Here is a 15,444-nt window from a genome sequence, read left to right on the forward strand (position 1 = left end):
TAATGGTAAATAACGAATTATGTCAGATGTTTATATATATATGGAGATTGCATGGCTGTGTGCTTGGTTGTATACACCAGTCAGCAATGGGTATGGCTGATCTAGCCGAATCCACTCATTTGAAGGGGTGTCCACATACTTTTGCAGTGTATCTCTTGGCTCAGACTTGCCTGGTGCTGACTTGAAACAGAGTGTCATAGACAGTGTCACTATCAAAGTAATTTAACTGTAATAACATCTCTGCTTTGATCAGCACACCAGCCCAACAGTCAACGCTACCTCTCCTATTCCTAGAGAACATGCTCCCAGTCGCTTAGATACATCAGAACAGAAGTTATGACATAAATACTGGCTGTACATTAATGTAGTGCATTAACCTTGGGGGCACCTTGGACCCTAGTCTATCTCTGTAACACCCATGTGCATCACCTCCTAGTGTGTGTGTGTGTGGTAGGGGTGACAAACTGACTTAGGTGCACCAAGTATGTCTCATATTGGCTTCTCTGTCAGTCATATAACTTTATTCCCTCTCACACCCCCACTCCTGCCGATCAATCCTTTGTGTAATGGATATGTCCTCTGACAGCCCCTCAGAGCCGTTGTAATCCAGCCGCAGCCTTTCCTTAGGGCAGCTGTTGTTGTTGAGATGAATGGGGAGACTCACCTAAGTTTATAACAGTCAAGAGTCAGGATCACCGTCAGAGTGAAGCCGGAAGACCGACAGGACAGATAGGGAGTGCAGTGAGTGTTGATCCATGTGATCTGAATTTAGCTTTAAAAAGAAGCCAGTGAATGATAGATGGTCAGTAGTATTCTGAGGGGTTTGGATTAGATTAAAGCTACTGTGCCAAAGTAGGCCTAGTGCTGTGCTTCATAATAATCATTCTGATTCACAGTAGTGTTTTGTGCTATTGCTGTAGAAATAGTTCCGTACTTCAATAAGGCTTTTGGTGCAGTCAGTGCATGTGGAGACAGTTAGGGTGGATGGGACTCTGTGCATTGTACTAACCAGGGACAGCAGGAACACTGGGAATCAATTATCACATTCTGTGTTTACCTGGCCCCACTGAGAGGCCAGCCAGAAAAGCTCCAACAGCATGCTGGGTTAAAGCCAAGTCCATCAGCAGACAGGGCTCTACTTGGGTAATAGTAAAGGGTCAAACTCCCAACACACACACACTCACACGGGACCAGAGAGGAACAGGAGCCTCATGTATCAATCGTGAGTTAATGTCTCACTAAATAAATCAAAGGCATACAACACTGTATATTTGTATTCTTATGAACGAGCGTTACAACCCTGCCTGGAAAACGCCCTCCATTCACCTTTTATGATAACAAAAATGCCTTTGCTGTATGATTTGGAGATGTTGGAACTGGGCCATGATAGTTTCTAAAAGAAAGTGCAATGGCAAATGTAATCACATTTCTGTAGAGGTGTGGGCAAAATGTATTAATCTTTTGCAGTGACTTTTTCAAACTAAAATTGCATGCGCCTATAGCGAGTGCCAAACACTGGCCACGCATTCTGTAAGACTGAATGTCTATTCGAACAATTTAAAAGTAAATGCTACAGCCCACACTTTTATGCAAACTGACGATTTGTTGTTCAATATTTTGTTCATCAATACATATGATTCTGTTTCTATCTCCTGCTTTGGCAAAGGCTCTCAGATGAAATAGGCTGTGATGTCGCACTCCTGATAAATGGTATGTGTTGTGTAGCTAACATTTGTTGTGTAGCGGTCATAAACCAGTCATGACATAAACCAGTCATGACATAAACCAGTCATGACATAAACCAGTCATGTCAGAAAAGGAGAGATGTCCTGCAATATGATTATGATTAGGCCTATATAATAAAACAATTAGGAACACCTGCTCTTTCCATGACACAGACTGACCAGGTGAATCCAGGTGAAAGCTATGATCCCTTATTGATGTCACTTGTTAAATCCACTTCGATCATTGTAGATGAAGGGGAGGAGACAGGTTAAAGAAGGGTTTTTAAGACTTGAACCATTGAGACGGATTGTGTATGTGTGCCATTCAGAGCTTGAATGGCAAACTTACACATGGCACACATACACATTAAGTGCCTTTGAACGGGGTATGATAGTAGGTGCCAGGCGCACCGGTTTGTGTCAAGAACTGCAACGCTGCTGGGTTTTTCACGCTCAACAGTTTCCCGTGTGTATCAATAATGGTCCACCACCCAAAGGACATCCAGCCAACTTGACACAACTGTGGAAAGCATTGGAGTCAACACGGGCCAGCATCACTGTGGAACGCTTTCGACACCTTGTAGAGTCCATGTCCCAACGAACTGAGGCTGTTCTGAGGGCCAAAGGGGGTGCAACTCAATATCAGGAAGGTGTTCCTGATGTTTTGTACATTCAGTGTATATGACTATGACCATTCAACTCTCAATGACAGTCAGGCACATCTTTGTGTTGTCTCTCGTTTGTCTTTTACAAGGGAGTCAATAGAAATCCCAGTGTGCTCTACTTTGAATTTTCTTCTTAATCTCTGCCATCCTATGACATCACAGGTTTTGTAGTTCTGTGGGTTCCGAGGCACAGCCGGAAGGGGGGGGGGGGGGGGGGGGGGGGCTACAAGGAGGAGTCAAACTACCATGTGACCAGTGTTTTTCAAACCTCCATTGCCATGTGGATTTGCATCGTGACGACCCCCACTCCCCGTGCCAGGTCTTGCGCCCTGCTCCACCTCGTCCTCGGGGTCCATCTGCTCGCTCTTCTTCTTGACGTAGCGTTCGTACAGCACCATGACCACCCCGATGGCCCACGCAGACACCGTGCCCGCCGCAAAGATGATGAAGCCGATGGCGACGAAGAACAGGTAGTCCCACGATCCCAGGCCCTGGTGGCACCGCGACCGCAGCTGCAGCCCCAGCTCACCCAGACGCTGCCCCCGCAGGTCAGAAGGACCCCCGCACACCGTCTGGCCCTCGTCTGGAAAAGAGAACACAGCACAGGTGGGGGTTAATGACATTACTTACGTAAGTCATACTAGAACTTGCATTGGTGACACAGCAGTAAAAGCCTATCACTAGCTGTAATGATTAGAGGTTTTCTTCAGCATGTCACGTGACCAGTAAAAACTCTGGGTCCTAGTTATAGGCTACACTAGTGCAGACTGGAAAGAGTGCGGGCCCTAGTAGTCATTGCAATTAGTACTGAGCCTATACAGTATTACCAGAACAAAAACAACTAACTGACACCATTATTATGATCAATTCCCTAACCCTAACTTGAGCATTACTCTTAGGACTAGGCCTGCTAAGGTTAAGACAACAGTAGTAGTTTGTTTTTCTCTATAAAAGCTGATGTGGGAAATATTCTAAGTCAGATGCATTAGTCAGCACACTGTGTACACATAATAATGTTGGAAATGTTCTTTGAAGTGTTGCCAGTGTTGGGGAGCGCGTAGGTTACCCACCCAGGGAAGGTGATATCAATATTATATTTAATCAAATAGAGATCTCTGGCCTGTTGAATAATTCACACACATTACATTATATAGTTTTACATAACCTTCATGAGAGATGGATAACACACACACACACGCTCCCGACTGAAATATCTTTCCATTTGCAGCTATAATAAAAACGACCATGTAAGAAAACAGTACCTGCTAAATCATTTTTTATTGCTAGATATTGCTCCACTGTTGGACATAGAAGCATAAGCATTTCACTGCCCCTGCGATAGCATCTGCAAAACTGTGTATGCGACCAATAAAACGTTGATTTGTTTCCCTTATCAGAAAATAACCGAATAGGAGTGACAGCCTGCTATTGGTGTGCTGTTACGTTGATATTACATTACACCAAGTTCAAGGCTTTTGAATAATTCAAGCCCCTCTGGATTTCACTGGGTAACTCTGTCTTTTGTGTCTGACTGGTACGGTACAGTTAGCATGGCTTTTCATCTTCTAAGCTGCCTGGCTCCAACAGGCTCCTAGTTGGATCATAACTAAGCCCCTCACTCACTCAGAATTCGTGAATCTCAATAGAAAAGGTGATGTTTGTTTTGAATGTCAGAACAGGGAACTGCTGTTCTGTAGCTTCAAACACCTGACTGACAGGTGACACCTACTGTGCGGGGGAAGAGGAAATGTGTTTTGGGATGCAAATAGTTTGATTTAGTATGTTGGTCTAATAACAGATGCTATCGATCTAATGATGCTAATACTGTGTGTGTGGCTGCCTGGGTATCATGTAAAAGTCCCCGTTTGTTAGGGGTAATATTTCAGAAGAAGAAAAAAGCCTGGAATGTGCTTGCAATACCCGTCGTGTTGGAGAATTTCAAAGGACACGCTTTAATTTGCTTTTGTTTTTGCAGCTTTTTGTGTTGGGGGGGGGGGGGTCTCTCTCGGGATGAGATCAAGCGACTTTAGCTTTTTATGCCTGGCTGCCTGGCTGGCTGACTGACCGGCTGGCTCTGCTCTGTTCTATATTCTGTGTTTCATGCCAGCAGACTTTGCTCTGGCTTATTTTGCCCAACAGAACCTGTGCAGGCAGGCTTTGTCCATACATTGTGCATGTATGGACTTTTTGAGGAAATGGAGACATACAGTATGTTGTGCTAGTTTCACTTTAGAGACATTTCAAATCCTTAAGTACAAATCTGAATGGAGCTACTGTAATGGCAGATTTCCTCCTCTTCGTCTGAAGAGGAGGTGTAGCAGGGATCGGACCAAAGCGCAGCGTGGTTAGTGTTCATCATGACTTTAATTAAGACAATAAACGTGAACACTACAAAATACGAAAACAACAAATGTGAAAAACCGAAACAGTCCTATCTGGTGCATAGACACAAAGACAGAAGACAACCACCCACAAACCCCAACACAAAACAGGCTACCTAAATATGGTTCCCAATCAGAGACAACGCAAAACACCTGCCTCTGATTGAGAACCATATCAGGCCAATATGATAAACCTAAACATAGAAACACAGAACATAGACTATGCCCACCCAGCTCACGTCTTGACCAACTAAATAAAGACTAAACAAAGGAAAATAAGGTCAGGAACGTGACAGCTACAGACAATGATATGTACTGAAACAGAATAGCACAAGGGAAGGTCCATAATATATCCGATTTACATCAAATGAATACTTAGTGTTCCATTGTAGAAATCCACACCATATATTCTTGATTTGTCTTAGCCTACATCACAACTGACCCTTTGCTCTCCGTCTTTGATTATTTAATGAAAGGCAGGGCAGATGCATAACCGAGTAAATAAGGGGGTACATAACTACTAATGGAGTTCGGGATAAGGGATAACAACAGAGACAGGCCTAGATTTCCTGTTGCCTCCAAAGACATTCCATTTTGTCTTCAAATGCCATGAGAGTTTAGAAACGAATTTAGCAGCACAGATGTGTGACACACACAGCACTACATTTGGAACTGTCCTCTGACCTAGCTAGCCTCAGACCTCCTGGCACCACTACAGTAGCACTCATTTCAATAATACAACACGCTACCCTCCTCTTCCCAGTGAACATGAAGTACTCCTTCCACTTCCTCTACTTAGCTAGAGTTCATTCTCTCCCCAAGGCATGGAAGCCCCCGGGCCACCCTCTCACCCCCCTTTGTGGCCGACATCAAAGGAGAGGCTTCCTCTCCCCGTCCCGTCCGCACACCACGCTATTCCTAGCGTCTCTCCGTATATAACTACTAATTACAGGCAGTATGCTAATCTTCAGGAGGCGAGACAGCAGTGGAGAATCTGTTAGTTCCTTCTGTGAGTTTTTCTTCCCTTCTTCCTTCTATCAATGCATTATTTCTAAGCTGCTGAGAGAACGACAGGCGGTGCCTCTCAGAACAGGTGAGATCCAGACGGCTGATGGTGACGATCAAAAACACGGCTTCTCTATACACCTTCTGTCCTTCTGCTTTATACAGTACCCCCCCCCCCCCCCCGGAGCGAGTCCCCCGTGTGCGTGCATGTGTGTGTTCTCCCTTTCTGGAAGCTGTGACTGGAAGGGACTCCGCTCCAAATGAAAGCAGACAAAGGCAATAAGCAGCAGGAAGTAGAAGAGCTCTTACAGGACTAGTTTAGGATTCTGCCTGAGCTGCAGAGGAGAGGATGATGAGCTGGTCTGTGTGCGCGTTTGATGGGGGATGCCTGTTAGTAAGTGTATCATGGTGTGATAGGCTCTTGCTCAGCGAGATGCACTATAAATACAGTTGAAGTCGGAGGTTTACATACACTTAGGTTGGAGTCATTAAAACTCGTTTTTCAACCACTCCACAAATTTCTTGTTAAGAAACTATAGTTTTGGGAAGTCGGTTTTGACATCTACTTTGTGCATGACACAAGACATTTTTCCAAATATTGTTTACAGACAGATTATTTCACTTATAATTCACTGTATCACAATTCCAGTGGGTCAGAAGTTTACATACGCTAAGTTGACTATGCCTTTAAACAGCTTGATAAATTCCAGAAAATGATTTAGAAGTTTAGAAGTTTCTGATAGGCTAATTGACATAATTTGAGTCAATTGGAGGTGTACCTGTGGATGTATTTCAAGGCCAACCTTCAAACTCAGTGTCTCTTTGCTTGACATCAAGGGAAAATCCCCCAAAAATCAGCCAAGACCTCAGAAAAATAATTGTAGACCTCCACAAGTCTGGGTCATCTTTGGGAGCAATTTCCAAACGCTTGAAGGTACCAAGTTCATCTGTACAAACAATAGTACGCAAGTATAAAAACCATGGGACCACGCAGCCGTCATACCGCTCAGGAAGGTGACGCGTTCTGTCTCCTAGAGATGAACGTACTTTGGTGCGAAAAGTGCAAATCAATCCCAGAACAACAGCAAAGGACCTTGTGAAGATGCGGTAGGAAACAGGTACAAAAGTATCTATATCCACAGTAAAACGAGTCCTTTATCGACATAACCTGAAAGGCCACTCAGCAAAGAAGAAGCCACTGCTCCACAACCGCCATAAACAAAAGCCAGACTATGGTTTGCAACTGCACATTAAGACAAAGATCGTACTTTTTGGAGAAATGTCCTCTGGTCTGACAATACAAAAATAGAACTGTTTGGTCATGCTGACCATCGTTATGTTTGGAGGAAAAAGGGGGAAGCTTGCAAGCCAAAGAACACCATCCCAACCGTGAAGCATGGGGGTGGTAGCATGTTGTTGGGGTGCTTTGCTACAGGAGGGACTGGTGCAGTTCACAAAATAGATGGCATCATGAGGCAGGAAAATTATGTGGATATATTGAAGCAACATCTAAAGACATCAGTCAGGAAGTTAAAGCTTGGTTGCAAATGGGTCTTCCAAATGGACAATGACCCCAAGCATACTTCCAAAGTTGTGGCAAAATGGCTTAAGGACAACAAAGTCTAGATATTGGAGTGGCCATCAAAAAGCCTTGACCTCAATCCTATAGAAAATGTGTGGGCAGAACTGAAAAAGCGTGTGCGAGTAAGGAGGCCTACAAACCTGACTCAGTTACACCAGCTCTGTCAGGAGGAATGGGTCTAAATTCACCCAACTTATTGTGAGAAGCTTGTGGAAGGCTACCCGAAACGTTTGACCCAAGTTAAACAATTTAATGGCAATGCTGCCAAATACTATTGTGTATGTAAACTTCTGACCCACTGGGAATGTGATAAAAGAAATAAAAGCTGAAATAAATAATTCTCTCTACTATTATTCTGACATTTCACATTCTTAAAATAAAGTGGTGATCCTAACTGACCTAAGACAGAGCATTTTTACTTGGACTAAATGTCAGGAATTGTGAAAAACTGAGTTTAAATGTCTTTGGCTAAGGTGTATATAAACTTCCGACTTCAACTGTAGCTACCCTTTTGTGTACTGACACATCCCAAAAAAGCAGGGAATACCACTCCAAACTGAACAAAGCCAAAAGCGGATGTACAGTACATTTTTATTTATTTATTTCACCTTTATTTAAACAGGTAGGCAAATTGAGAACACGTTCTCATTTACAATTGCGACCTGGCCAAGATAAAGCAAAGCAGTTCGACACATACAACAACACATAGTTACACATGGAGTAAAACAAACATACAGTCAATAATACAGTGAAAAATAAGTCTATATACAATATGAGCAAGTGAGGTGAGATAAGGGAGGTGAAAGCAAACAAAATATATATATAAATAAATAAAAATATAAAAAGGCCATGGTGGCGAAGTAAATACATTAATCTGTAAATACAAATTTGTAAATACAAGTAAATACATTAATCTGTCAAGATACAAGAATACAACAGAAAAAGAATCAATCCTTATTCAAAAGAAATGTTGTTGCATAGGTAACCGACTGGATTTGAACCCAAGTCTATCGCGCACAACAAGATTGTTAGGCCACTGAGCTAAAGGCTTAAGGCACTAACTGAGGTGTTCAAGTCTAAGGCAAGGTTACTGATCACATGAGTGTGGTTCCCTGAGGCACGTTCGTTACATATAGGCATATACACTGAGTATACCAAACATTAAGAACACTTCATAATATTGAGTTGCACCTCCCGCCCCCCTTTTGCCCTCAGAACAGCCTCAGTTCGTTGGGGCATGGACTCTACAAGGTGTCGAAAGCGTTCCACAGGGATGCTGGCCCGTGTTGACTCCAATGCTTTCCACAGTTGTGTCAAGTTGGCTGGATGTCATTTGGGTGGTGGACCATTCTTGATACACACAGGAAACTGTTGAGTGTGGAAAAACCCAGCAGCATTGCAGTTCTTGACACAAACCGGTGCGCCTGGCACCTACTACCATAACCCGTTCAAAGACACTTACATTTTTTGGCTTAACCATTCACCCGCTGAATGGCACACACACACAATCCATGTCTCAATTGTCTCAAGGCTTAAAAATCCTTCTTTAACCTGTATCATCCCCTTCATCTACACTGATTGAAGTGGATTGAACAAGTGACATCAATAAGGGATCGTAGCTTTCTCCTGGATTCATCTGGTCAGTCTATGTCGTGGAAAGAGCAGGTGTTCATGTTTTGTATACTCCGTGTAGTTTGTTGATTGAAGTGTTTCCGGTTGGTGGGGCATGTGCAGGTGGACACAGGTGGAGATTCACTGGTCATTTCACGTCTAGACACTGTGGGTTTTTGGATTAGGCCTTAATTGCATGCGTGAATGAAGGAATAAGAGAAAGGTTCCTCAGTACGTCTCTCATTTCGGCCGTGTGTTATTTGATCGTCGACAATTGCTGTTAGGTTTAGCCTCCACTATCACCTGTTTCAAAACATATCGTAGGCCCAATGATGCAGGCAACCGCGCATGAAATGTATGCAGTAAAGGAATACATGAAACTGTCAAAATAAAGGAAACACCCAGATAAAGTGTCTTAATAGGGTGTTGGTTCAACACGAGCCAGAACAGCTTCCATGTGCCTTGGCATAGATTCTACAAGTGTCTGCAAACTCTACTGAAGGGATGCAACACCATTCTTCCCCAAGAAATTTCATAATTTGGTGTTTTGTTGATGGTGGTGGAAAATGCTGTCTCAGGCACCACTCCAGAATCTCCCACAAGTGTTAAATTGGGTTGAGATCTGGTGACTGAGACACACACACACTTTAAAACCCCCCTATGCTCATTTGAGACCCCTCTTTCAAACTCACTGAAGAACCTGAGCTTTTTCCATAAATCAGCAGCTTATTTTCTAAACTGCTGAGACAACGACAGATGGTGCCTCTCAAAACAGATGAGATCCAGACGGCTGATAGTGACGATCAAAGGGACTGAGCTCATAGCTTACAACACAGCGTGTGGTTGTGAAAGTGAAATGCTTTCAGTGAGCACTTCAGGAGTGTGAACACCCTAAAATAAGTAAATAAGTCAATCAAATCAATGATGAGAGAATAGTCAGATTAACTGATAACTGACACAGGCATGGGGGTGTAGCAGGAAGATTGGCTTGCTGTGAACTAAGAGGTTGTGAGTTCAAATCCCAGGAAAGGACAAGTTGAAAAATAATTACTGTATAAATGAACATGCACAATGTCAATGTTGGTCAAATATGTAACCACAAAGAACAGATAAAATGGTATAGTTCCATATTCTATCTGGATGTGTATTTCTCTCTGAAAGTGCATACAGTTTTACCTTGAAACTTGAATCCCTCAATGTGGATCCAAAGACAGAGGTCTTCATTGTCGCAGTCGCAGCTCCAGGGGTTCCCGCTGAGGCCGACAGAGCGCAGGGTGGGCAGCCCGATGAGAGAGCTGATGTTGAGCACCGTCAGGTTGTTTCTACTCACGTCCAGCACCTGCAGTGCCGAGGTCTCCGCGAAACCGTCTGGGTGAATGTCCGACAGGCCGGGGTTGTCCGTCATCCTCAGCATCACGAGGCTGGACAGCGGCCCGAACGTCCTGTCCTCTATCCGCGTCAAGGTGTTGAAGGACAAATCCAGGTAAGCAAGTTTCCGCAGGTTACCGAATGTGGACTCCGAAATCTCCGTCAGTGAATTGTTGCTACAGTCCAAATACACCAAGTCCGACAGGTAGTTGAGCTGAAGCGGTGGTAGCTCAACGATGCGGTTGTTGGAGATGATGAGCTGCCGCGTGGAGAGCGGCATTTCGGTGGGGAAGGTGGTGAGGTGCTGCCCGGCGCACTGGACCACCAGCTGGTCATCGCACACGCAGCGGGCCGGGCATCCAGCCGTCAGAGCCGGGGACGGGGCCACCCCCATGACGAGGATCAGCAGAATGATGAGCCGCAAGGATTGCGCACTGGGCTGCAGGGCAAGACGCATGACACCGCCAAGGGCTTCATCAATTCCGTTTGTACAAACCACCCACTGGGGACAGACGTCAGTTCAACGTCTAGTTTTTACATTTGTTTGGTAATTGAATCCACAAAAATGTCACCATGTCATTCGATTAAGGTTAAAAGTTGGATGAAAAAAATACGAAATCCCCTTATGTTGATGACTTTTGGCAAATCTAATAAGTTTTCCACGTTGATTCAAAGTCATCACATATAATTTTATGGTTGAAATGACATGGAAACAACGTTGATTCAACCAGTTTTTGCCCAGTGGGCACGCCGTCGCATTCTTCATTGATAGCATATGTCCTCTGACAGTTATCAGTTAATGTTAATGCTATTAACCAGGCCTATTTAAAATTATCCAATTATAGTTACCTTATATTGAGGTTTGTTGTTGGCCACTTGTCCTCGCAAGTTGTCATTGTAGTTCATTCTGAGAGTCGCCTCACGTTTGGGTTTTCGCGCGTATTCATTATAGTGGGTATGCAGGACTCAAGACGCCCGAGCTCTCCTCTCAGTTCCAATTCTCTGGTATTCGATTTGGTCGATTAGAACATTTTTCCTCCAGTATCAATCATTTTTGCGTAACAAACTGCCATTTGAACTCACTGTGCAGGAGAGTTCATTGGCGCGTCGTAGCCAAGTGTTATAATGGTATTTTGGTATCCTGCAAGCGTAGTGGATGGAGTGACTGCCTTCTCTGAAACTGAGCCACGAATGAGAAGGTGGTCGGTTTGGTGTGCTCACTGCTCACGCGTTGCATTGAGTGTGTGGTGAGAGAGGAGCTCAAGAAAGCATAAACAACTGGAGTCAAGCTGTCACACAAACTAGAAGAGGTTACCTAATTCTACCAATGTACACAAAGCTTTCTAGAAATAAAATGCCCAAGTTGTAGCCAATTGTGACACTATAATGACCCAACATAATACTCTATTTATTTCAGTGTAATAATAATAATAATTCATTACATTTGTAAAGCGCTTCTCTCAGAGCCAAAGCGCAAAAAAATAAATAGGTTTCTGGGGGTAACTAGCCCTTCTAAGCGCAATGTCTAATTGCTGACACAAAAAAAAGCAACATTTGGGAAAAATTGGTATGTGGATGGTCATTCTCAGGTGAGGCCGTCATTGTAAATAAGAATTTGTTCTTAACTGACTTGCCTAGTTAAATAAAGAAAGAAAAAAAGCTATTCATTGGAATGGAATATAACATTTAATAACAATGACTTAACTAATTAATTCAGTGTAACATTGATGTGGAAACTCCATCCCCAGTAAAATTGGTGCCCACCTCAACTGCTCACACCTAATCTAGTCCCCACCTGAGAGAAGCCAATTGAAAAGCTCTTTCCTAAAAACGTAGCTAGCGGTCTAGCTATATGACATAAAATGCTGTGTAAAATAGCTAAAAGGCTATAAAGTAACATTAACTGTAAAGCTATCAGTCACTAGTGGAAACATTTACAACTGCAATTAAGTTATGTTATCTTTTTAATGTATTTTACCTCAGACAATCTGGTAATAAGGTTGCTAGCTAGCCCTCCTAGCAGCTTATGCTAACTAGCTAGCTGGCTAGCATTTACTGCTAGTGAAGTTCCTAGCTAGCAAGTAAGCATTAACTAGCGCTAACGGTGCCAGTCATTGTCTAAATGACAAATAGAAACACATTCATAACCATAAAGGGGTAACTAGCCCCCAGGGGCCTAGTAGGGGGGCGAGTTGCCCACAAAACACTCATGCAACATATTACTACTTTACTCAATAAGTATCTACATTTTTCTGTCTAAACAAGTGGATTATTTATCTTAAAGGCTTTCCTACTTGTATATTTTAAAAATATATACAGATCTAACTTCATTGGAATATATCTACAACTTTTTTTTTCTAATAATAAAATACATCAATTTACCACAAAATCGTTTTGTTGAAAGTTGTGCTAACATAATTGCAAAAGGGTTTTCTAATGATCAATTAGCCTTTTAAAATGATAAACTTGGATTAGCTAACACAACGTGCCATTGGAACACAGGAGTGATGGTTGCTGATAATGGGCCTCTGTATGCCTATGTAGATATTCCATTAGAAATCAGCCGTTTACAGCTACAATAGTCATTTACAACATTAACAATGTCTACACTGTATTTCTGATCAATTTGATGTGATTTTAATGGACATAAAAAATTGCTTTTCTTTCAAAAACAAGGACATTTCTAAGTGACCCCAAACTTTTCAACGGTAGTGTATGTCCCTGCTTCAAAAAGAACATAGAGGCATCAAAAATATTTGTGCATTTATTCACACTTCTCATAAGGGGATAGTCACAATCCTTTCTTTGAGACCAGTCTCAAAGCTTCTGCCATTCAGAAAGTGTACTTTGGCTGCTGTTTGCTGAGAATATAGTGCCATCTAGTGTGGTAGTATTGTTAAATCACTACCTCTTGTAAAACAGGATTCCATTTCCTTTGATCAACAGATAGAATGCACATTGAATGTATGCATTCAGTTGTTTACATTTTATATTGAGAATAATTAAGCATAAAATTAGGAATTAGAATACTAAAATGGACATGAAACGTCTTATCACAGTACAACATGTCAGCATTTTGGTCAGAGAGTTGGTCATCCATGGTCACCCAGTGGTGTGATGAGATATTGTGTAAAACAAAGAATTTTAAGATGATCTGCACAGTAGGCTATGTTGATTAGCTAGATAGGTAGCCAGTTTAAGTGGAAAGATTCCAATAATTTTTCAAATTAAATGCCAATATGCCAACATTCCATATAAACAATGCAGACAATCAGTACCAGTCAGAAGTTTGGACACACCTACTCCTTCAAGGGTTTTCTTTATTTGTACTATTTTCTACATTGTATAAAATAAAATAACACATATAGAATCATGTAGTAACCAACAAAGTGTTAAACAAATTAATGACAGCTTTGCACACTCTTGGCATTCTCTCAACCAGCTTCATGAGGAATGCTTTTCCAACAGTCTTGAATGAGTTCCCACATATGCTGAGAACTTGTTGGCTGCTTTTCCTTCACTCCGCGGTCCAACTCATCCCAAACTATCTCAATTGGGTTGAGGTCGGGTGATTGTGGAGGCCAGGTCATCTGAGGCAGCACTCCATCACTCTTTCTTGGTAGCCCTTACATAGCCCTTACACAGCCTGGGGGTGTTGGATCATTGTCCTGTTGAAAAACAAATGATTGTCCCACTAAGCGCAAACCAGATGGGATGGCATATCGCTGCAGAATGCTGTGGAAGCCATGCTGGTTAAGTGTGCCTTGAATTCTAAATAAATCACAGACAGTGTCCCCAGCAAAGCACCCCCACACCATCACACCTCCTCCTCCATGCTTCACAGTGGGAACCACACATGCAGAGATCATGCGTTAACCTACTCTGCATCTCAAAAAGACAGTGATTAGAACCAAAAATCTCAAATTTGGACTGACCAAAGGATACATTTCCACCGGTCTAATGTCCATTGCTCGTGTTTCTTGGCCCAAGTAAGTCTCTTCTTCTTATTGGTGTCCTTTAGTAGTGGTTTCTTTGCAGCAATTTGACCATGAAGGCCTGATTCACGCAGTCTCCTCTGAACAGTTGATATTGAAATGTGTCTGTTACTTGAACACTGTGAAGCATTTATTTGGGCTGCAGTTTCTGAGGCTGGTAACTCTAATGAACGTATCTTCTGCAGCAGAGGTAACACTGGGTCTTCCATTCCTGTGGCGGTCCTCATGAGAGCCAGTTTCATCATAGCGCTTGATGGTTTTTGCGACTGCACTTGAAGAAACTTTCAAAGTTCTTGAAATTTTCCAGACTGACTGACCTTCATGTTTTAAAGTAATGATGGACTGTCATTTGTGTTTGCTTATTTGATCTGTTCTTGCCATAGTGGACATTTTCCAAATAGGGCTATCTTCTGTATACCACCCCTACCTTGTCACAACACAACTGATGGCTCAAACTTAGGAAGGAAATAAACTCCACAAATTTACTTTTAACAAGGCACACCTGTTAATTGAAATGCATTCCAGTTGACTACCTCATGAAGCTGGTTGAGAGAATGCCAAGTGTACTTACTTTGAAGAATATAAAATATCAAATGTATTTAGATTTTTTTAACACTTGTTTGGTTACTACATGATTCCATATGTGTTATTTCATAGTTTTGATGTCCAATATTATTCTACAATGTAGAAAATAGTAAAAAATAAAGAAAAACCCTTGAATGAGTAGGTGTGTCCAAACTTTTGACTGGTACTGCATATTTATACAGAACTTGTGAATAAAACATGTATAAACTGTATTCATAATTATCTGACAATGTTGTAGGTTAAAATTCTATTACACAATTTCTGATATATCACATTCCTTACTTAAAAGCAGTAAATTCATCACCTATGCCTCTACTAACATTTAGACTGGTTTGGATTTCTCCCTTACCACAAAGCCTGCCCTTTTCATACTATTCTGGAACGTTGAGGGTATATGCCAGCCTCTCTAGTATTTTAATAGGATCTCTATGGTTGTGAGTGAAATATAGCCCTGTTTAAACTCATTAGGAAGTTTCACACTCCCCCACCTATATTATGGTATGGTCCATGAACTCTACCCCACTAAGT

At 42.3% G+C, this 15,444-nt stretch overlaps 1 protein-coding gene across 1 annotated transcript; it reads right to left on the reverse strand.

The window, feature by feature from the left end:
- Window positions 1–2,594: 2,594 nt before the first annotated feature.
- On the reverse strand, window positions 2,595–11,598 carry LOC129824213 (leucine-rich repeat-containing protein 52-like). Its single transcript, XM_055883685.1, has 2 exons — window positions 10,145–11,598; window positions 2,595–2,972 (listed from the first exon to the last, which is right to left on the reverse strand). Exons 1-2 carry the CDS (start codon window positions 10,791–10,793, stop codon window positions 2,626–2,628), a joined length of 996 nt encoding a protein of 331 aa, XP_055739660.1. The 5' UTR covers window positions 10,794–11,598; the 3' UTR covers window positions 2,595–2,625.
- Window positions 11,599–15,444: the final 3,846 nt, after the last annotated feature.

Source organism: Salvelinus fontinalis, chromosome 26 (genome assembly GCF_029448725.1).
Source record: "Salvelinus fontinalis isolate EN_2023a chromosome 26, ASM2944872v1, whole genome shotgun sequence".
Taxonomy (NCBI): domain Eukaryota; kingdom Metazoa; phylum Chordata; class Actinopteri; order Salmoniformes; family Salmonidae; genus Salvelinus; species Salvelinus fontinalis.

What these genes read in the sequence shown, in the direction of transcription:
- LOC129824213 (XM_055883685.1), bottom strand. Translation starts at nt 10,793, where the DNA reads ATGCGTCTTGCCCTGCAGCCCAGTGCGCAATCCTTGCGGCTCATCATT. An exon ending in TGAGGGATTCAAGTTTCAAG is followed by an intron (nt 2,973 to 10,144) that starts GTAAAACTGTAT and finishes TCTCTTTTCCAG; the next exon opens with ACGAGGGCCAGACGGTGTGC.